The 21,958-nt window shown below is 46.7% G+C and overlaps 1 protein-coding gene across 1 annotated transcript in view; it reads left to right on the forward strand.

Annotated features, from left to right (window-relative positions):
- Window positions 1-21,958, forward strand: part of LOC117387611 (glutamate receptor ionotropic, NMDA 2C) — a 73,095-nt gene that overhangs the window by 25,512 nt on the left and 25,625 nt on the right. Inside the window, exons 6-9 of the mRNA XM_033985149.1 lie at window positions 4,645-4,759; window positions 8,590-8,801; window positions 19,356-19,524; window positions 20,604-20,757. Of these exons, the coding sequence (XP_033841040.1) occupies window positions 4,645-4,759; window positions 8,590-8,801; window positions 19,356-19,524; window positions 20,604-20,757 (650 nt within the window). The remainder of the gene's footprint in view (window positions 1-4,644; window positions 4,760-8,589; window positions 8,802-19,355; window positions 19,525-20,603; window positions 20,758-21,958) is intronic.

Raw genomic sequence — 21,958 nt, forward strand, 5'->3', positions numbered from 1 at the left:
CTATTAGTTAGTTAATCCTTTGTTTTAATTCATGTGTTGTTATAATAATGATGTGCTCTGAAGCAGACGCGTCAAACTCAAATTCACTGTGGGAGAAAATTAAAATCTGAAATATTAAATTTGAAATAAATGACACATCAGTAGTTCCATCCATCCATCTTCTTCCGCTTATCCGGGGCCGGGTCGCGGGGGCAGCAGTCTAAGCAGGGACTCCCAGACTTCCCTCACCCCGGACACGTCCTCCAGCTCCTCCGGTGGGACCCCAAGGGGTTCCCAGGCCAGCCGAGAGACATAGTCCCTCCAGCGTGTCCTGGGTCTTCCCCGGGGCCTCCTCCTGGTGGGACATGCCCAGAACACCTCCCTAGGGAGGCATCCAGGAGGCATCCTGAGCAGATGCCCGAGCCACCTCAGCTGGTTCCTCTCAACGTGTAGGAGCAGCGGCTCTACTCCGAGCTCCTCCCGTGTGACCGAGCTCCTCACCCTATCCCTAAGGGTGCGCCCGGCCACTCTGCGGAGGAAGCCCATTTCAGCCGCTTGTATCCGCGATCTTGTCCTTTCGGTCATTACCCAGAGCTCATGACCATAGGTGAGGGTAGGAACGTAGATTGACCGGTAAATCGAGAGCTTCGCCTTCCGGCTCAGCTCCTTCTTTACCACAACGGACCGATACAGCGACCGCATCACTGCAGACGCTGCACCGATCCGCCTGTCAATCTCCCGCTCCATCCTTCCCTCACTCGTGAACAAGACCCCGAGATACTTGAACTCCTCCACTTGGGGCAGAGACTCACCACCCACCCGGAGGGAGCAAACCACCTTTTTCCGGTCGAGAACCATGGCCTCGGATTTGGAGGAGCTGATTCTCATCCCAGCCGCTTCACACTCGGCTGCAAACCGCCCCAGTGCCTGCTGCAGGTCCTGGCTCGAAGAAGCCATCAGGACAACATCATCTGCAAACAGCAGAGATGAAATCCTGTGGTTCCCAAACCAGGCCCCCTCCGGCCCCTGGCTGCGCCTAGAAATTCTGTCCATAAATATAATGAACAGAACCGGTGACAAAGGGCAGCCCTGGCGGAGTCCAACATGCACTGGGAACAGGTCTGACTTACTGCCGGCAATGCGAACACAGCTCCTGCTCCAGTCATACAGGGACCGGACAGCCCTTAGCAAAGAGCCCCGGACCCCATACTCCCAGAGCACCCCCCAAAGGACACCACGAGGGACACGGTCGAATGCCTTCTCCAGATCCACAAAACACATGTGGACTGGTTGGGCATACTCCCATGAGCCCTCGAGGACCCAATGGAGAGTATAGAGCTGGTCCAGTGTTCCACGACCAGGACGAAAACCACACTGCTCCTCCTGAATCCGAGGTTCGACTATCGGTCGGATTCTCCTCTCCAGTACCCTGGAATAGACCTTACCGGGAAGGCTGAGGAGTGTGATTCCCCTGTAATTGGAACACACCCTCCGGTCCCCCTTCTTATACAGAGGGACCACCACCCCGGTCTGCCACTCCACAGGTACTGTCCCCGACCGCCACGCGATGTTGCAGAGACGTGTCAGCCAAGACAGTCCCACAACATCCAGAGACTTGAGGTACTCAGGATGGATCTCGTCCACCCCCGGAGCCTTGCCACCGAGGAGCTTGCCAACCACCTCAGTGTCTTCAGCCAGGGTGATGGACGAGTCCGCCTCTGGGTCCCCAGTTTCTGCTTCCTCTTTGTAAGACTTGACAGTGGGATTGAGGAGATCCTCAAAGTATTCCTTCCACCGCCCGACAACATCCCCAGTCGAAGTCAGCAGCTCTCCACCCGCACTGTAAACAGTGTTGGTGAAGCACTGCTTCCCCCTCCTGAGGCGTCGGACGGTTTGCCAGAATCTCTTTGAGGCCGTCCGATAGTCCTCCTCCATGGCCTCCCCGAACTCCTCCCAACCCCGAGTTTTTGCCTCTGTGACTGCCCGAGCCGCGGCACGCTTGGCCCGCCGGTACTCATCAGCTGCCTCAGGAGTCCCACGAGCCAACAAGGCTCGATAGGACTCCTTCTTCAGCTTGACAGCATCCCTTACTTCCGTGTCCAAGACACGCGGTCGGAGGTCAGATGACACGACAACAAAGTCGATCATCGACCTCCGACCTAGAGTGTCCTGGTGCCACCTGCACCGATGGACACCCTTGTGCTCGAACATGGTGTTTGTTATGGACAAGCTGTGACTAGCACAGAAGTCCAATAACAAAACACCACTCGGGTTCAGATCGGGGAGGCCGTTCTTCCCAATCACGCCCCTCCAAGTGTCACTGTCGTTACCCACATGGGCTTTGTTTTTGAGTATAATATTACACAGTATGACATAAAACATGGAGAATGTTCCAACATATGGATTTAACTTTGTGTATATACTGTATATGGAATCAAAAGTACATACTGTATCTTTAATAAACTATTAGTTAGTTAATCCTTTGTTTTAATTCATGTGTTGTTATAATAATGATGTGCTCTGAAGCAGACGTGTCAAACTCAAATTCACTGTGGGAGAAAATTAAAATCTGAAATATTAAATTTGAAATAAATGACACATCAGTAGTTTTCATTTCTTATTTAAATAAATCAAATAAATTGTCTCTCTCTGTAGCCTTTCAAGTTCCTTTTTAAAATGAATGTTTTTTTCACCAGCCAAATAAATAAATAAATAAATAAATAAATAAATAAATAAATAAATAAATAAATAAATAAATAAATAAATAAATAAATAAATAAATAAATAAATAAATAAATAAATAAATAATAATAATAATAATAATAATAATAATTTAATTCACTGAAAATTCTACAGTCTGTGTCTTGCAGTAGAACAAGTGCACAGAGGAAACATATATTCAAGCTCAATTTGCTACACTCTGATTTACTGTGCATTGGTCTCACCTGCTCACTAACATACTGGCAAAGCATTCTGGGATTTGTAGTATTAGTGGTGTGTGCACGTTTGATATGACCCAAGTATAATTACGCCAGATTTGAGTTTGACATATGTGCCCTATAGCATTAGCTCCTTAGCTGTTTTTATTGCTCAAAAATACCTTGAAAAACACATGCACTCTTACTGAGAGTGGGCTCGCCTCTCCACAGATCTGACCTGTAACTTCATCCGGTGTAGCGTGCGGTTCGGAAAATTTTTATTGCACTCCATTTGAATTGGTTTTTAATAAGAATAAAAAGTAAAATTGTGGGTTAATTGATCCTTTGCAGCTGATAACATTCCTTGGGAGAGTGAAGCTAACTGGAGTGACGCTAACTGGAGGCACTGCTCTGTCTGAGGTTTTGTTAGACCTTAATCTGAGCTTTATTTTAACACAATCTGACCAGAAAGAATTGACTTAACTGGACAAAAAAATGAGCTGATTTGTGCTGTTAAACAAGTCCCACTCAGATAATATTACACTCGCATGCTAGCTAGCGTTAGCCAACAGTTTTTTTTCAGTTAGCCGCTCTCACGTTTTTGTTGAAAATTAAACTCCTAAATGCCATGAACGCTCAGATTCATCTTAAACTCCTGAAAATGTGCCGTTTAAATCCATTTTTGTATTTGTCCTGAGTTTTCAAACTGTCTTAAAAACTTCTTCGGCTGCGTTTGCTAATGCTCGCTTTGTGTCACCGCGGTAACTGCTGCACACTCCTCCGTACACATACATGCAGAACACCCCCAACATGATATCACGGCGAAGTATCAATAAAAATAGCGGACTGTAAGACCTTTAAGGAGCGTCCCTGCTGTATAGGTGCGTGGGTTTGTATAGGACGTGGCTGATTGCTTTGCCTCATTTGCATATCCCACTCTCCTCATTTGCATATTTTACTCTCCGCTCCTGACGCCTCTAATTAAAGACGCTGCTCCCCGGGCACGGCGCAATCGAACGTGGGCGACGGTCTCAGCTCGTTAAGAGACCGGAGGCGGCTGATTGGTCAGGAAAGGCTCGTTAAGAAAAATTGCAGGGTGTTAATTGGTCAGGAAGAGCTCGTTAAGACCAAACGGAAGCAGCTGATTGGACGAGAGGCTCCAGGTATAAACATGTGAGAGTGAGGTTTTTAAAGAGGAGGTATTTTACTTCTGTGGGGCATTAAAGAGGAGGTATTTTACTTCTGTGGGGTATTAAAGAGGAGGTGTTTACTTCTCTGGGGTATTAAAGAGGAGGTATTTACTTCTCTGGGGTATTAAAGAAGAGGTATTTACTTCTCTGGGGTATTAAAGAGGAGGTATTTTACTTCTATGGGGTATTAAAGAAGAGGTATTTACTTCTCTGGGGTATTAAAGAGGAGGTATTTACTTCTCTGGGGTATTAAAGAGGAGGTATTTTACTTCTATGGGGTATTAAAGAGGAGGTATTTACTTCTCTGGGGTATTAAAGAGGAGGTATTTACTTCTCTGGGGTATTAAAGAGGAGGTGTTTACTTCTGTGGTTTAGTTTGACCTGAGCTGGAGTCAGAATCCTCAGGTGGAGTTTCTGTCAGATGCAGATGTGTTGACCTTTGACCTGGTTTATGGTTAATATCTCTGGGTCAAAGTTCAGCGTCTCCTCTGTCAGTTTAAATGAACAAAAGTGAGATTTTTCTTTTGTTTAAATGTGACTCTTGTGTTGTTTTTCAGGCACATGCTGAACGTGACCTGGGAGAGAAAGGACCTCTCCTTTAACTCTCAGGGTTTTCTGTCCAACCCCTCACTCATCCTGATCGCCCTGGACCGAGACCGGCTCTGGGACAAGGTACTGGACCAGGACTGGACCGGGACTAGACCAGGACTGGACCGGGACCGGACCAGGACTAGACCAGGACTGGACCGGGACTAGACCAGGACTAGACCAGGACTGGACCAGCTGTAGCTGGTTTGAAGTGGGTCTGTAGCTGGTTTGAAGCGGGTCTGAAGAGGGTCTGAAGCGGGTCTGAAGCTGGTCTGAAGCTGGTCTGTAGCGGGTCTGAAGCGGGTCTGAAGCTGGTCTGAAGCGGGTCTGAAGCTGGTCTGAAGCGGGTCTGTAGTTGGTCTGAAGCGGGTCTGAAGCTAGTCTGAAGCGGGTCTGAAGCAGGTCTGAAGCGGTTCTGAAGCGGGTCTGAAGCTGGTCTGTAGTTGGTCTGAAGCAGGTCTGAAGCTGGTCTGTAGTTGGTCTGAAGCGGGTCTGAAGCTGGTCTGTAGTTGGTCTGAAGCAGGTCTGAAGCTGGTCTGTAGTTAGTCTGAAGTGGGTCTGAAGCTGGTCTGAAGCGGGTCTGAAGCTGGTCTGTAGTTGGTCTGAAGCAGGTCTGTAGTTGTTCTGAAGCGGGTCTGAACCGGGTCTGAAGCAGGTCTGAAGCTGATCTGAAGCGGGTCTGAAGCTGATCTGAAGCGGATCTGAAGCGGGTCTGAAGCGGGTCTGAAGCAGGTCTGAAGCTGGTCTGTAGTTGGTCTGAAGCAGGTCTGAAGCTAGTCTGTAGTTGGTCTGAAGCGGGTCTGAAGCGGTTCTGAAGCGGGTCTGAAGCTGGTCTGTAGTTGGTCTGAAGCAGGTCTGAAGCTGGTCTGAAGCTGGTCTGTAGTTGGTCTGTAGTTGGTCTGTAGTTGGTCTGAAGCAGGTCTGAAGCAGGTCTGAAGCTGGTCTGTAGTTGGTCTGAAGCTGGTCTGTAGTTGGTCTGTAGTTGGTCTGAAGCGGGTCTGTAGTTGGTCTGAAGCGGGTCTGAAGCGGGTCTGAAGCTGGTCTGAAGCAGGTCTGAAGCTGGTCTGAAGCGGGTCTGAAGCTGTTCTGTAGTTGGTCTGAAGCGGGTCTGAAGCAGGTCTGAAGCTGGTCTGTAGTTGGTCTGAAGCAGGTCTGAAGCTGGTCTGTAGTTGGTCTGAAACAGGTCTGAAGTTGGTCTGAAGCAGGTCTGAAGCTGGTCTGTAGTTGGTCTGAAACAGGTCTGAAGTTGGTCTGAAGCAGGTCTGAAGCTGGTCTGTAGTTGGTCTGAAGCGGGTCTGAAGCTGGTCTGAAGCAGGTCTGAAGCTGGTCTGAAGCTGGTCTGTAGTTGGTCTGAAGCGGGTCTGAAGCTGGTCTGTAGCGGGTCTGAAGCAGGTCTGAAGCTGGTCTGAAGCTGGTCTGTAGTTGGTCTGAAGCTGGTCTGAAGCTGGTCTGAAGCTGGTCTGTAGTTGGTCTGAAGCGGGTCTGAAGCAGGTCTGAAGCGGGTCTGAAGCAGGTCTGAAGCAGGTCTGAAGCGGGTCTGAAGCGGGTCTGATTGTGTTCTCTTTTGCTCTCAGGAGGTGGTTTGATCAAACCTCATATCAGAATCAAACTGGTCTCTGTGGATTTGAGCTGAAATCGTGAACTCATTTAAACTGGAGCAGTTCACTTCATCAATGTCACCGCCCGAGTCCGTCTGCGCTCAGGAAGAACGGGGAATAACACAGGCTATGACATGGGAATACTGTCGGAATACTGTCGGAATCCAGGCTGAAAAATATCAAATTTATCTAGTAATACAAATGTGGTTGTGGTTTTGTGATATAAAATTCACAAATCCTATATTTTAAACGGTTCTGAGAGAAAAGTGAAATCTGAACTTCAAATTAATCCAAGAATCCCATGAATTTCAGAAAAGAGGGAGGGCATCTGACACAGGGAAGGCTTTTACACAGAATAAGACCCCACAGAGACACAGGGAGGGCATCTGACACACACAGAGCGAACATTCAAAGTCTTAGTCTTTTAAAGTCGTACTTTATGTAACTTCCACCACCTGCTTACTCCAACTGAAATGTTCCACAGCACGGCATTAAACTTGTCTGTCTCCGTAGAGAACTGTACGTGACGCCCCCAGCCCAAATTACAGCTCAGATCTGTCGAGAGGCAAGCCCGGTTACTGTTTTCCGAGAACATTTCAGGCAAAACAACAGCATCTCCATGGAAACAAGCAGGTTCCAGAGCCTCAACCAGAAAAGCTACACAGCGCAGCTTTAACTCATTAGATTTATGATTTACTTTCGTTCCTATTTTGACTCCAATGGAAGCGTCAAACGGTTTCAGCTTCACGTTACAGGCGCCATTTTGAGGACTTTTCGAAGCAAAATAGACGTTTTTAACTGCGTGCAGTTGTTTCCCGTCGACATTTCCTCACCTGACGTTGTTTTTGGAGCGATTCGTGCACGTTTGAACCGTCTTTAATCGTTTATTTGACGGAGCAGACGCCGGCACAATATGTCTGCTTTAAATTGTTAATCGCTATGACGACTGTGCTTTTTTTTTTTTTTTTCTCGTCGTTCTGAAATCACACGGTTGTATTAAACATCTGGCGTTCCCGTGCTTCTCCGGCTCTCTGCGTGTTGTCTGGGCTTAGACTCTTTCCCACCGTGTCTGGATCAGGCGGAGCTCCACGGCTGACAGGCTGAGCTGCGGTGACGCGCGGCTGAGCGGAGAGCGTCTTTTCTGGGGCAGATCTGACGAGCGCTCCCTGGGCTCTGGAGCTCCCTGCTCGCTGAGGGATTACTGTGACGTCTCCGGTTACCTCCAGTGAAAATCCTGCTCTCCGTTCGACGCCACTCAGACGTCGTTATGAAGCAGGAGGAGAGTGGGAGTGTGCGGGTTCAAATCCCACTGTGTTTTTACTGTGCCCTTGAGCAACACACTTCACTGACCTCATTTATATAAAACGACTGTATGACGTTTGTAGTTTATCATGGACCAGGACTGAACCAGGACTGAACCAGGACTGAACCAGGACTAAACCAGGACTGAACCAGGACTGAACCAGGACTGAACCAGGACTAAACCAGGACTGAACCAGGACTGAACCAGGACTGAACCAGGACTGAACCAGGACTGAACCAGGACTAAACCAGGACTGAACCAGGACTGAACCAGGACTGAACCAGGACTGGACCAGGACTAAACCAGGACTGAACCAGGACTGAACCAGGACTAAACCAGGACTAAACCAAGACTAAACCAAGACTAAACCAGGACAAAACCAGGACTGAATCAGAACTAAACCAGGACTAAACCAAGACTAAACCAGGACTAAACCAGGACTGAACCAGGACTGAACCAGGACTAAACCAAGACTAAACCAAGACTAAACCAAGACTAAACCAGGACAAAACCAGGACTGAATCAGGACAAAACCAGGACTAAACCAAGACTAAACCAAGACTAAACCAGGACTGAACCAGGACTGAACCAGGACTGAACCAGGACTGAATCAGGACTAAACCAGGACTAAACCAGGACTGAACCAGGATTAGACCAGGATTAGACCAGGATAAGACTAGGGATGAATTATGGCTAAAATAGGACTGAACATGAACTAAACCAGGACTAAAGTAGAAGTGAACTAGGGCTAAACCAAGACTAACCAAATCTCTACGGATTTGGTTCAACTACTCTTAACTTTTAATCCTGAATTTTCCACTGGTTTAGTCCTGGTTTAGTCCTAGTTTAGTCCTGGTTCAGTCCTGGTTTAGTCCTGGTTCAGTCCTGGTTTAGTCCTGGTTTAGCCCTAATTTAGTCCTGGTTTAGTCCTAGTTTAGTCCTGGTTTAGTCCTGGTTTAGTCCTGGTTTAGTCCTGGTTCAGCCCTGACTCACCCTCCCTCCCTCTCCCGCAGGTGGGCACATATGGGCGGGGCATCCTGCAGGTGCGGTACCCGGTCTGGCCCCGGTACGGGAGTTTCCTGGAGCACGTGAGCGACGACCGGCACCTGACCGTGGCCACGCTGGAGGAGCACCCGTTTGTGATGGTGGAGCAGGTGGACCCCGGCACCGGCACCTGTGTGAGGAACACTGTGCCCTGTAGGAGGCAGTCTAACCGCACTGAGAGGTACAACCGCACGCACAGGTACAGAGCAAGAGTCTAAGTACGCCCCGTTTGGTCTGTGGTACCCTCTTTACCCGGCAACCCAACCACCCTGTACCTCATAGACCGCATAAACAAGTGGACTGAGGGAGTGCGACGTCACAGGTCAAATGAAGCTCATCGAGGCTAGCAGTTATAGCGGCTAATCTGGAGCCGAGTTTATATTTGGAAATCCAAGCGCGAGTATCATAGCAACCAAAGAGCCAATCCGAAAAGGGAGGGTGCTGAAAGGTAACGTCCCTTCCCGCCCACAACGCTGGTTTAGGAGAAAGCGGGCGACATTCAAACCTGTTGCTAACGCTAGCCAGAAAGAAGGCGCCTGATTTGTCTGTTATTAATGTTCATATCTTGATTTAAGAACAAAAGAACAAAATAAAAACACCAGGATCACGTAGAGCGGGTTAATACGAACATTTAAGACCAAAGTGACGAGTCTGACAGCAGCGGTTTCAATAGAAAGTTGGAGCCGGAAGTGCACCCACGCCACTTCCTGTTTGGAACGAGGCAGCTAGCAGGTTAGCTATGTCCATTTACATATACAGTCTATGGCGTACCCTGTCTACCCGGTAACCCCAACACCCTGTACCTCATAGACCGTATAAACAAGTGGACTGAGGGAGTGCGACGTCGCAGGTCAAATGAAGCTCATCGAGGCTAGCAGTTATAGCGGCTAATCTGGAGCGGAGTTCGATGTTTCAAAATCCGAGCGCGAGTGTCATAGCAACCAAAGAGTCAATCCGAAAAGGGAGTTGTGCGTTGATCCCGCCCGCGCGCTGGTTTAGAAAGGAGTGGGCGCTTAAAAACGCCGTCAGTCAAAGCTTTTGCTAACGCTAGCGGGAAAGAAGGCGCCTGATTTGTCATATCTTGATTTAGGAAGAAAAATAAAGAAGAAAATAAAGAAATAGGATCATGTAGAGCGAAAATTTTAAGACCAAATTGCAGCGGTTTCAAAGAGAGGAGTGACGGTTTTTCAATAGAAAGTGAATTAAAGCCAGAGTCGATGGAGCTGGAAGCGCGCGCATGCTCACTTCCTGTTTGTAACGAGGCAGCTAGCAGGTTAGCTCTGTCCATTTACATATACAGTCTATGGTGTACCCTCTAACCCTCTAACCCGAGTGCCCTATTACCCAGTTTTTCCTGTTGACGAGAGCCATTAACTTTGACTTTTTACAACAATAATCTGAATTTTGACGATATTATTCTTCGCTAACCTCGCCTAGCTCATTTTAAACGGTTTGCCGTCGTCCAAAGTTTTTTCTTGCAACTTTAAATATTAACAATTAACAAGTCTCCTGTAGTGTGTGTGAAACAGAGACTCAAAAACGTGGCAGATCGTGTCGCAGTTTGAGCGCCGTTAGCGTAGCGCCTCCTCTGGGACCCGAGCTAACGCGCTGCTGCTAGCTACTACTGCTACTGCCGCTGTTTCCGTGGCAGGGTGTGTGTGTCCCGCGTCCTCGTCTCTGTATCGGGAGGTTGTGGGTTAGACTCCTGATGTGTCTGGAGTTTGAGCGTTCTCCCCGTGTTGCTGTGGCAGAGTGGTTAGCCCCGTGTTCTGATCTCAGCGTGAGGAGGTTGTGGGTTAGACTTCACGCTGCAGCGGTCTGTCTCTCTCTCGCTCGTCTCTCGGGAGCGGTGCGTTTGAGTTCGGTGCGTCAGACAAGCGGCCCCGTGTAACAGTGACAGGTGGCGGTGCGTTCAGGGAGCGTAGGACTAATTAACGCTGCCTCGTCAAAATATGTTCAGAGATGGAACAAGGACGAGAGTAAAAGAGACGAGCAGATTAGAAAAGTGTTTAAGAGAGTTACACTTTAAATTAAACCAGGACTAGACCAGGACTGAACCAGGACTGAACCAGGACTGAACCAGGACTAGACCAGGACTGAACCAGGACTGAACCAGGACTGAACCAGGACTAGACCAGGACTGAACCAGGACTGAACCAGGACTAGACCAGGACTAAACCAGGACTGAACCAGGACTAGACCAGGACTGAACCAGGACTGAACTAGGACTAGACCAGGACTAGACCAGGACTAAACCAGATCTAAACCAGGACTAGACCAGGACTAAACCAGATCTAAACCAGGACTAGACCAGGAGACTAGACCAGGACTGAACGGGACTGAACCAGGACTGAACTAGGACTGAACTAGGACTGAACTAGGACTAGACCAGGACTGAACTAGGACTAGACCAGGACTAGACCAGGACTAAACCAGAATTAAACCAGGACTGAACCAGGACTGAACCAGGACTAAACCAGGACTGAACCAGGACTGAACCAGGACTGAACCAGGACTGAACCAGAATTAAACCAGGACTGAACCGGAATTAAACCAGGACTAAATATTCTTAATTGTTTGCCTGCAATATTCCATATTGTGGCATTTATCCATCTTTTTTTTCAACGACATGTTTTTTTACTGCATAAAATAAAAACATACATTCTTGCTGTGAGTCGGCTCGCCTCTCCACAGATTTGACCTGTAACTTGGCCTGTTATCATCACCTGCTCGTCCCCTAGAGTTGCATAAGTCTAAAGCCATACTGTGGAACATTCCAGGCAAAGCAATAACATCTCCATGGAGACAAGCAGGTAGCACACCCCCACTTGAAAAGTTACACAGTGCATCTTTAAACTTAGTGTTGATACTAAAACGTCAAACTCGGTTTTGATACTGAGAAACAGACTCGATACTTGATACCGATTCCGATAACAGGACGATAATGAAAACTGAAATTAAATGGCAGCACTTTCGATTCTAGTTTTAGTATCGATTCATCTGACGTTCGATTCTTCTGTCCGTCCAAACTCACTCGTCCAAAGTCTTTTCTGAAGTTTTCTGAGGGAAAGGTCACCGTGTCTTCTTTAACTTTGCGTCTGTGTCGGCCCAGACTTTCCCCCTCCCCAGACGCTTCCCCCGCGGCTCCTCCTGAGACTCTGGACTCAAAGTGTTCTCAGGCCGGAGACTTTTCATTTGTCAGATATATTATAACTGTGAGAGGAGCCGATCCAAATAGAGCTATTTCAATTCTTTAAAAGGCTGCGGTTATTAAGGTAATGTGATAAGATGACCTCCCTGTGAGTCAGATGCCCTCCCTGTGTGTCAGATGCCCTCCCCGTGTCTCCATGGGGTCTTATTCTGCGTAAAAAGCTGCAAAACCTGTAGCTTTGACCTACACAAACATGTTCTGAAATGCCCGTGCGTCAGATGCCGTCCCCGTGTGTGTCAGATGCCCTCCCTGCCGCGTGAAAGATGCCCTCCCTCCCTGCTGTGTGTCAGATGCCCTCCCTCCCGTGTGTCAGATGCCCTCCCTGTGTGTGTCAGATGCCCTCCCTCCCTGCTGTGTGTCAGATGCCCTCCCTGTGTCTGCGTGGGGGCTTATTCTGTGTAAAAAGCTGCTGACCCTGTAGCTTTGACATCCACAAATATGTTCTGGAATGCCCCTGCTGTGTGTCAGATGCCCTCCCTCCCGTGTGTCAGACACCTTCCCCGTGTGTGTCAGATGCCCTCCCTCCCTGCTGCGTGTCAGATGCCCTCCCTGTGTCTCCATGGGGGCTCATTCTGTGTAAAAAGCTGCTGACCCTGTAGCTTTGTCCTACACAAACATGTTCTGAAATGCCCCTGTGTGTGTGTCAGATGCCCTCCCTACCTGCCACGTAACAGATGCCCTCCATCCCTCCCTCCCGTGTGTCAGATGCCCTCCCTCCCGTGTGTCAGATGCCCTCCCCCGCGTAGTAAAATTCTGCACCGAAACCCCAGAATCTGTCTTGATTTGACTGAACATTGTGCAAAGAGGAGCAGATTGGTGCAGCATTAATTACTGTTGTTTGTTGAAATCAGCTTTATCTGCGGGGCATCTGTCAGCCCCGTTCTCTCCGCGCTGGAATCGAACCAGCAGCCGGCTCAGGGACAGGCGGCGGCCATATTGGACAGGGCCGAGCAGATGTTAGCTGGATTAAAAACATGTGTATCGCCGGTTTAATGATCCTGGGTTTGGAGCGGGACCATGACCTGATGGACCGGGAGGAGGGGGGCAGTAGGACGCAGAGGAGCGGAGTTAAACGGATGATAGTAGAACCCGCCGACCGTGTAAAGACGCGGACGAAGTGTCACCAGCGGCGTCCGGCGAAGGTTTGAACTTTGAGAGTGTTTGAATGAGAGAGAAAAGTGAGAAAATGTTACTGTCTGTGTGAGAAAAGTGTATAAAGTGTGTGGTGAGGGGTTTAGAAAGTTGGATGGTTTAGCGCCGTTTATGTTTACGAGCGTTTGTCTCGTGCAAAAAGAAGATCGTCTCCTGTCGTCCTTCTGTTTCACTCTGTTATTTAATCCATAAAGTCACAGCACGACTCGCCCTGACTCACTGTTTAACACATATTTCATAAAGCTGCACGTTTTCTGCACTAAAGTGATGCTGCGCAGTGAGTGTGACCTGAGTGTGACCTGAGTGTGACCTGAGTGTGATCGGAGTGTGGCCTGAGTGTGGCCTGAGTGTGACCTGAGTGTGATCGGAGTGTGGCCTGAGTGTGACCTGAGTGTGATCGGAGTGTGGCCTGAGTGTGGCCTGAGTGTGACCTGAGTGTGACCTGAGTGTGACCGACAGTGTGGCCTGAGTGTGACCTGAGTGTGATCGACTGTGTGACCTCAGTGTGGCCTGAGTGTGACCTGAGTGTGACTGACTGTGTGACCTGAGTGTGACCGACTGTGTGACCTGAATGTGACCTGAGTGTGTGGCCTGAGTGTGACCTGAGAGTGGCCTGAGTGTGACCGACTGTGTGACCTGAGTGTGTGGCCTGAGTGTGGCCTGAGTGTGGCCTGAGTGTGGCCTGAGTGTGGCCTGAGTGTGACCTGAGTGTGACCTGAGAGTGGCCTGAGTGTGACCGACTGTGTGACCTGAGTGTGGCCTGAGTGTGGCCTGAGTGTGGCCTGAGTGTGGCCTGAGTGTGGCCTGAGTGTGACCTGAGTGTGACCTGAGAGTGTGACCGACTGTGTGACCTGAGTGTGACCTGAGTGTGGCCTGAGTGTGACCTGAATGTGACCGACTGTGTGGCCTGAGGGTGACCTGAGTGTGACCTGAGTGTGACCTGAGTATGACCTGAGTGTGACCTGAGTGTGGCCCGAGTGTGACCCGAGTGTGACCTGAGCGTGACCTGAGTGTGACCTGAGCGTGACCTGAGCGTGACCTGAGTGTGACCTGAGTGTGGCCTGAGTGTGACCTGAGTGTGACCTGAGCGTGGCCTGAGCGTGACCTGAGCGTGACCTGAGTGTGACCTGAGTGTGACCTGAGTGTGGCCTGAGTGTGACCTGAGTGTGACCTGAGTGTGTGATGGATGTTAGCATGTAGCTGGTTAGCCTCTGCGAAGTCTTTGAACTTTTAATGTTTGAGTTTTTGAAAAAGTCTGTGGGAAAATGTATGGAAAATTTACTTCTGAAGCCAAAGCAGGACTAAAGTAGGTCTAAAACAGGACTAAACCAGGACTAAACAGGACTAAACCAGGACGAAAAAACGGGACTAAATCAGGACTAAAATTGGACGAACTCAGGACTAAACCATTCTTTTTTTGCACTTAAAGTTGCAGTATGTAATATTTCCAGCTTGTCTCTGTGGAGAATCTAATGCTTTGCCTGGAATGTTTCTTAGTGTGGCTTTAAACTCATCGTTCTCACTTGTGTCACAGGCAGAAGTGAGTGATACACAACTCCAATGTGTGTTTATGAAGAGCACACTGCAGCAGAACAGGGTTAAAGCTCCACTGAGGGACATTTCATCACATTAGAACAGTGTTAAAGCCTCACTGTGGGACATTTCATCACATTAGAACAGCATTAAAGCCTCACTGAGGGACATTTCATCACATTAGAAGAGCGTTAAAGCCTCACTGTGGGACATTTCGGGACATTTCATCACATTAGAACAGCGTTAAAGCCTCACTGTGGGACATTTCATCACATTAGAACAGCGTTAAAGCCTCACTGTGGGACATTTCATCACATTAGAACAGCATTAAAGCCTCACTGTGGGACATTCCATCACATTGGAACAGCGTTAAAGCCTCACTGAGGGACATTTCATCACATTGGAACAGCATTAAAGCCTCACTGAGGGACATTTCATCACATTGGAACAGCTTTAAAGCCTCACTGTGGGACATTTCATCACATTAGAAGAGCGTTAAAGCCTCACTGTGGGACATTTCGGGACATTTCATCACATTAGAAGAGCGTTAAAGCCTCACTGTGGGACATTTCATCACATTGGAACAGTGTTAAAGCCTCACTGTGGGACATTTCGGGACATTTCATCACATTAGAACAGTGTTAAAGCCTCACTGTGGGACATTTCGGGACATTTCATCACATTAGAAGAGCGTTAAAGCCTCACTGTGGGACATTTCGGGACATTTCATCACATTAGAGCAGGTTTTTAAAGCCCCATTGTGTTGTTCAGCGTTGCCGTGGTTATTTCGTTGTCATTGCTCAAAGTCGGCGTTTGGAGATTTGCATTTGTCTCAGACCAAACCAGACCCTCCGTCAGACGAGACGGTTTTAAATCTGCAAAACTGTGACCGTGAACGCTCTTGTCAGAGGAAAAAAAAAAGTCACCATCTGAAAATGTGACACGGTTTTTATCAACGGAAAAAGAGACGAGGAGTCAAACCCACGACCTCCTGGTGAGAGGGAGGAGCACGGGGCTAACCACTCTGCCACAGCGACACGGGGAGGACGCGCGGATTCGGACGCATCGGGAGTCAAACCCACGACCTCCTCAGAGACGCGACCAGACGACTCTTCAAACAGAATCATGAATCACGTTTCGGCCCAAAAAGCTCAAACTTAAATATATCCGTGGACGTCTTTAATCTTTATTTTTATTCCTCCGTCGTCTCGTTTCTTCAGAAGGACTCGCGGGAAATGAGCCAAAACATCTACATTTGTTCAAATTACTCGGTTTCGGTTGAACAAAAGTGACAAGTTGAAACGAAAATGGTTTAAAAGTCCAGTATTTCTGATCAAAAACTGTTTCATTCGCACATTTTTAACACACAAACCCTGCAATTTTAGCCTGGCAAACTGAAAACACGCCGTTCCACCTTGTGATGTCATCATGTGGCGATACAGGAAGTGCGACGCTGTGTTTTTAAAACTCCACACGCCTTCATTTATAGAATCATTTGGATCGTTTCTACCCTGGAATTTCTGATCTCTACTGAACTAAAGATAAACTTCCATCGCATTAGAACAAGGTTAAAGCTCCACTACGGGACATTTCATCGCATTAGAACCCATTACGGCACTTTAAAGCCCCACTGCGGGAAATTCTCTCAGAAATCTGCCGAAAAAAGAGAAATCCACCGTCGCTGTTGTCAGAGCAGCTCTCACATAAACACAAACACAAACAAACACAAACAAACAAAAACAAACACAAACAAATACACACAAATACAAATAAACACAAACAAACAAAAACAAACAAAAACAAATACACACAAACACAAACAAACAAAAACAAACACAAACAAACAAACAAATACAAACAAACACAAACAAACAAACAAATACAAACAAACACAAACAAACACAAGCAAACAAATACAAACAAACAAACACACAAACACAGTGTTATAGTTATATACAAGTGGAACTCATCAAGGTCCAACAACACAACACATTAAATCACTTTTAAAAACACTACGGTCAGAAATGAACCATTTAAAGCTCCTATAACACACAGAGCTGAGCTTTAATTCATGTCAAAATGCTCTGTTCCACCTTGTGATGTCATCAAGTGGTAGTTTTCCGTCTCTTACCTTCAGTTCAGTAAAGATTGGAAAGGTCTGAAATGATCCAAATGATTCTAGAAATGAAGGTGTGTGGAGTTTAAAAACACAGCGGAGCACTTCCTGTATCGCCACCCGATGACATCACAAGGTGGAACAGAGTGTTTTCCGTTTAAAAGAAGAACTCAGCCGCCTTGTGATGTCATGAAGCGCTAGTTTTCAAGCTAACAGATAATTTTACGGCTTTTGTTCGGTTGAGATTGAATGAATTTCCGTGGATTTCTGACACAATGTCCCGCAGTGGAGCTTTAATGTGCTGTAATAGTTTCTAATGTGATGAAATGTCCCGTAGTGGGGCTTTAACGTTGTTCTAATGCGATGGAAGTTTATCTTTAGTTCAGTAGAGATCGGCTAGCGTCTCTAAGTTCTTTGCTTGTCCTGTTTAGCTGTTTTCAATGTTCAGGTCACATCTCTTTTCATTGTCAATTGCGTTAACCAGATATTTGCATGAATGTCCCGCAGTATGGCTTTGAACGTGTCTCCATGGAGCCAAGCAGGTGACGCCATTAGGCCAGGTCAGATCTAAGCACAGGCGAGCCCGCTGACAGACTGAATGCATGTTTTTCGATGCATTTTTAATTAAATAAATGCACGAAAGTCTAACGCCATACTGCGGAACATTCCGGACAAAGCGCTAACATCTCGAATGGAGACTGACCCTTTACCAGAAAAGTTACATATCGCAGCTTTAAGTGTCTTTCCAACAAAAATACCCCCCCCCCCCCGGGTGAATAAGAAAACTGGCTCAGTGCACAGTAGCATGCTAGCTAGCTCACGGAGTCTCAAGGCTAACAGTCAGTTTTTATTAAAATTTGAAAACATAAAGTAAACAACCTATAAAAAATCAAATTAATTAAAATAAAGACGGCCCAGTTATTTTTATATGTAAAATACTTCAGTTTGTGCTGTTGTTTTGAAGTTTGTTACGCCTCAAAATTAGCATTAACGTTAGCATTAGCGTTTATTATGCCTCAAAATTAGCATTAGCGTTAGCATTAGCATTGAGACACAAACGTCTGTATTTCTAAATCTCTGGTGAAGTGTTCATTTTATTTGTCTACTGTTTAACACGTTGTCAGTGACATCCATCCACAGCTCCCTGTCCACTGCCTGATCCTAACCCCCTGACCCCTGACCTCTGACCCCTAACTCACCTGCAGCTCCCTGTCCACTGCCTGATCCTAACCCCCTGACCTCTAACCTCTAACCCCTGACCCCTAACCCACCTCCCTGTCCAATGTCTGATGCTAACCCCTAACCCCTGACCACTGACCTCTGACCTCCCCGCAGCTCCTTGTCCACTACCTCTTAACCCCCTGACCCCTGACCCCTGAACCCCCGTAGTTCCCTGTCACCGTCTGATCTTTAAATATTTATTCATTTTAATGCGACTCGGGTAAAAACCTCCGCCGCTCGCTGTCGTTCACGGAGCCAGTTGTTCTGAAGACAAGCTAATAAATCGACTGTGTTTGAAAAAAAATAAATAAATAAAATTAAAAAAAACATTTCACCGAGGTCCAAACATCTAAAATCTAAAATGAACCTTCTCTGAGCGCCGTCTGTGTTTGTGTTTTCTTATTGATCGGAGGCGCCGAGTCGCAGTGGCCTTCACATCCACTGCTCTGCTCAACGGAACACGACGTTCGGCCTCAACAAACTCACATTTTTACTGAAAACTCATTCAGGCCGGGGGTGTGCTACGTGCGCGTCTATTGTCGAATGTTCAGCAGTTACCACGGAGACACGACGCAATGCGCACGCCGTCAAAAAAAGAGACACAAAATGGACTTAAACAACACGTTTTGAGGAGGATGGTTTTGTGGAATATTCAAGGAAAAACCCATGACGTGAAGCAGGTGACGCCGCTCCGCAGAACCGAGCTTACACAGTGCACGTACAAAGCCCCATTGCGGAACTTTTCTAGTCATAAAATAGACTTAAAGCATGTTTTTGTTTGTTTGGATGTTTTTTTAATTGCGCTGAAAACCACTGAAAAACCTCCATATGAGTGAATCTGTATCTGGGTTTATCTTTCTGTTTCCATGGAATCACTAAAAGGTTACACAATAAAGCTTTAAAGAGGAGGATTTGAATAGGGCCCGGGAGAGATCGCTAGATTACTCAAACATGGATGACATTTAAAACCTCGATGTAACATGGTAGAAAGCTAAAAAAAAACCTCAAATAATACTATTACTGAAATATATTACAGTAAAAACAATATTTAAACTTCTCTGGGGCGGGGTCTGCCACCTGCTCGATGTTTTTGCTTTGACTAGAATGTTCCACTGTGGGGCATTAAACCTACACATCATGTTTTTATTGCTGACAAATATCTTGATAAACATGCATTCTTACTAAGAGCATGGGGTCGCCTCTCCACAGATCTGACCCGGCCTGGTTTCGTCACCTGCTCGTCTCTATGCTGTGTTAATGCTTCACTGTGGAACATTCCAGGCCAAACGATAACATCTCCATGGCGACGAGCAGACGGTGGACTTTGCACTTTTAAACAAAACTTTTACCTTTAAAGATTTTCCTCTCGTCCTCTCCCAGTTTCTGATTTGTATTTGTATTTATATATTTATGTACTTGATGTACTTGATGTACATGATGTACTTGATGTACTTGATGTACTTGATGTACTTGATGTATTTGGTGTATTTGGTGTATTCCAGTGTGGTCGGACACTCGGAGTCGTACACCAAACTGTGCTGTAAAGGATTCTGCATCGACATCCTGAAAAAACTCTCCAAAACCATCAAGTTTTCCTACGATTTGTACCTGGTGACCAACGGAAAACACGGAAAACTGGTGAGAGGAACATGGAACGGCATGATCGGAGAGGTGAGGAATACTGCAAATACTACAAATACTACTACTGCTACAAATACTGCAAATACTACAAATACTACAAATACTGCAAATACTACTACTGATACAAATACTGCAAATACTACAAATACTACAAATACTGCAAATACTACTACTGATACAAATACTACTACTGCTACAAATACTACAAATACTGCAAATACTACTACTGATACAAATACTGCAAATACTACAAATACTACAAATACTGCAAATACTGCAAATACTACAAATACTGCAAATACTACTAGAATGACAGGAGCAGAGCGACAGGAGCAGAGCGACAGGAGCAGAGCGACAGGAGCACAGAGCGACAGGAGCACAGAGCGACAGGAGCAGAGTGACAGGAGCAGAGCGACAGGAGCATAGAGCGACAGGAGCACAGAGCGACAGGAGCAGAGTGACAGGAGCAGAGCGACAGGAGCAGAGCGACAGGAGCAGAGCGACAGGAGCACAGAGCGACAGGAGCAGAGCGACAGGAGCTGTTTTAGAGGGAGATAATCAGGTCAAAGAGGAGAGACAGTTCCACAGGAGGGTAGACGGGTTTAAAGTAGGACAAGTAGAGCTGCAATCATCCTCCTCTATCCACATGTGTCAGATGCCCTTCCAGCCTCATATATCCCTGTGTGTCAGATGCCCTCCCAGCCTCATATATCCCTGTGTGTCAGATGCCCTTCCATCGTCCTGTCTCCTTTAAAAAAAAAATACATTTGTGGATTTGACTTTTGGAGATTCCTCATTTAAATTCAGGGGGATTTTTCATTTATTTCCTGAAAACAATTTCCAGTTCTTGTTTTAAGTTTTGATTTCCTCCATAAACTCGTCTGCTCTCCTACTACTACTACTACTACTACTACTACTACTACTACTACTACTACTACTACTACTACTACTGCTACTACTACACTGTTATTGCTTTTATCCATAGATTCACATGTACTTTTGTTTTCCCATAATTGTAATACTGATTCTTTTATAAACTGTGTACATGGCAGCTGTAGTACTTGTACTGCAGTATTATTTCATATATTTGTCCTGTGTACTCCGTGCAGGTCGTGTACCGCAGAGCAGACATGGCCATCGGCTCTCTCACCATAAACGAGGAGCGCTCCGAGATCATCGACTTCTCCGTCCCCTTCGTGGAGACGGGCATCAGCGTCATGGTCGCCCGTAGCAACGGCACCGTGTCGCCCTCCGCCTTCCTGGGTAATCGAGCCGGAGCCTACAGTCCCGCAGTAGTAGTAGTAGTAGTAGTAGTAGTAGTAGCAGTAGTAGTAGTATCAGTAGTAGTACCCGTGGTGGTAGTAGTAGTAATAATAATAGTAACAGTAGTAGTAATAACTTTTTTTCTCTCTTTCAGAGTAGTACATTCCTGCAGCAGTAGTAGTAGTAGTAGTAGAAGCAGTAGTAGCAGTAGTAGTAGTAGTAGTAGTAACTTTCTCTCTCTCTTTCAGAGCCGTACAGTCCAGCAGTAGTACTAGTAGTAGTAGTAGTAGTAGTAGCAGTAGCAATAGCAGTAGTAGTAGTAGTAGTAGTAGTAGTAGTAGTACTAGTAGTAGTAGTAGTAGTAGTAGTAGTAGTAGTACTAGTAGTAGTAGTAGTAGTAGTAGTAGTAGTAGTACTAGTAGTAGTAGTAGTAGCAGTAGCAATAGCAGTAGTAGTAGTAGTAGCAGTAGTAGTAGTATCAGTAGTAGTACCCGTGGTAGTAGTAGTAATAATAATAGTAGTAACAGTGGTAGTAATAACTTTCTCTCTCTCTTTCAGAGCCGTACAGTCCTGCAGTAGTAGTAGTAGTAGAGTAGTAGTAGTAGCAGTAATAGTAGTAGCAGTAGCAGTAGCAGCAGTAGTAGTAGTAGTAACTTTCTCTCTCTCTTTCAGAGCCGTACAGTCCTGCAGTAGTAGCAGTAGTAGTAGCAGTAGCAGCAGCAGCAGTAGTAGCAGTACTAGTAGTAGTAGTAGTAGTAGTAGTAGCAGTAGCAGCAGCAGCAGTAGTAGCAGTACTAGTAGTAGTAGCAGTAGTAGTAGTAGTAACTTTCTGTCTCTCTTTCAGAGCCGTACAGTCCTGCAGTAGTAGCAGTAGTAGTAGTAGTAGTAGTAGTAACTTTCTCTCTCTCTTTCAGAGCCGTACAGTCCTGCAGTAGTAGCAGTAGTAGCAGTAGTAGTAGTAGTAGTAACTTTCTCTCTCTCTTTCAGAGCCGTACAGTCCTGCAGTAGTAGCAGTAGTAGTAGTAGTAGTAGCAGTAGCAGCAGCAGCAGTAGTAGCAGTACTAGTAGTAGTAGTAGTAGTAGTAGCAGTAGCAGCAGCAGCAGTAGTAGCAGTACTAGTAGTAGCAGTAGTAGTAGTAGTAGTAGCCGTAGCAGCAGCAGCAGTAGTAGCAGTACTAGTAGTAGCAGTAGTAGCAGTAGT

The sequence above is a fragment of the Periophthalmus magnuspinnatus genome, chromosome 19, assembly GCF_009829125.3.
Source record: "Periophthalmus magnuspinnatus isolate fPerMag1 chromosome 19, fPerMag1.2.pri, whole genome shotgun sequence".
In the NCBI taxonomy this organism is placed as follows: domain Eukaryota; kingdom Metazoa; phylum Chordata; class Actinopteri; order Gobiiformes; family Gobiidae; genus Periophthalmus; species Periophthalmus magnuspinnatus.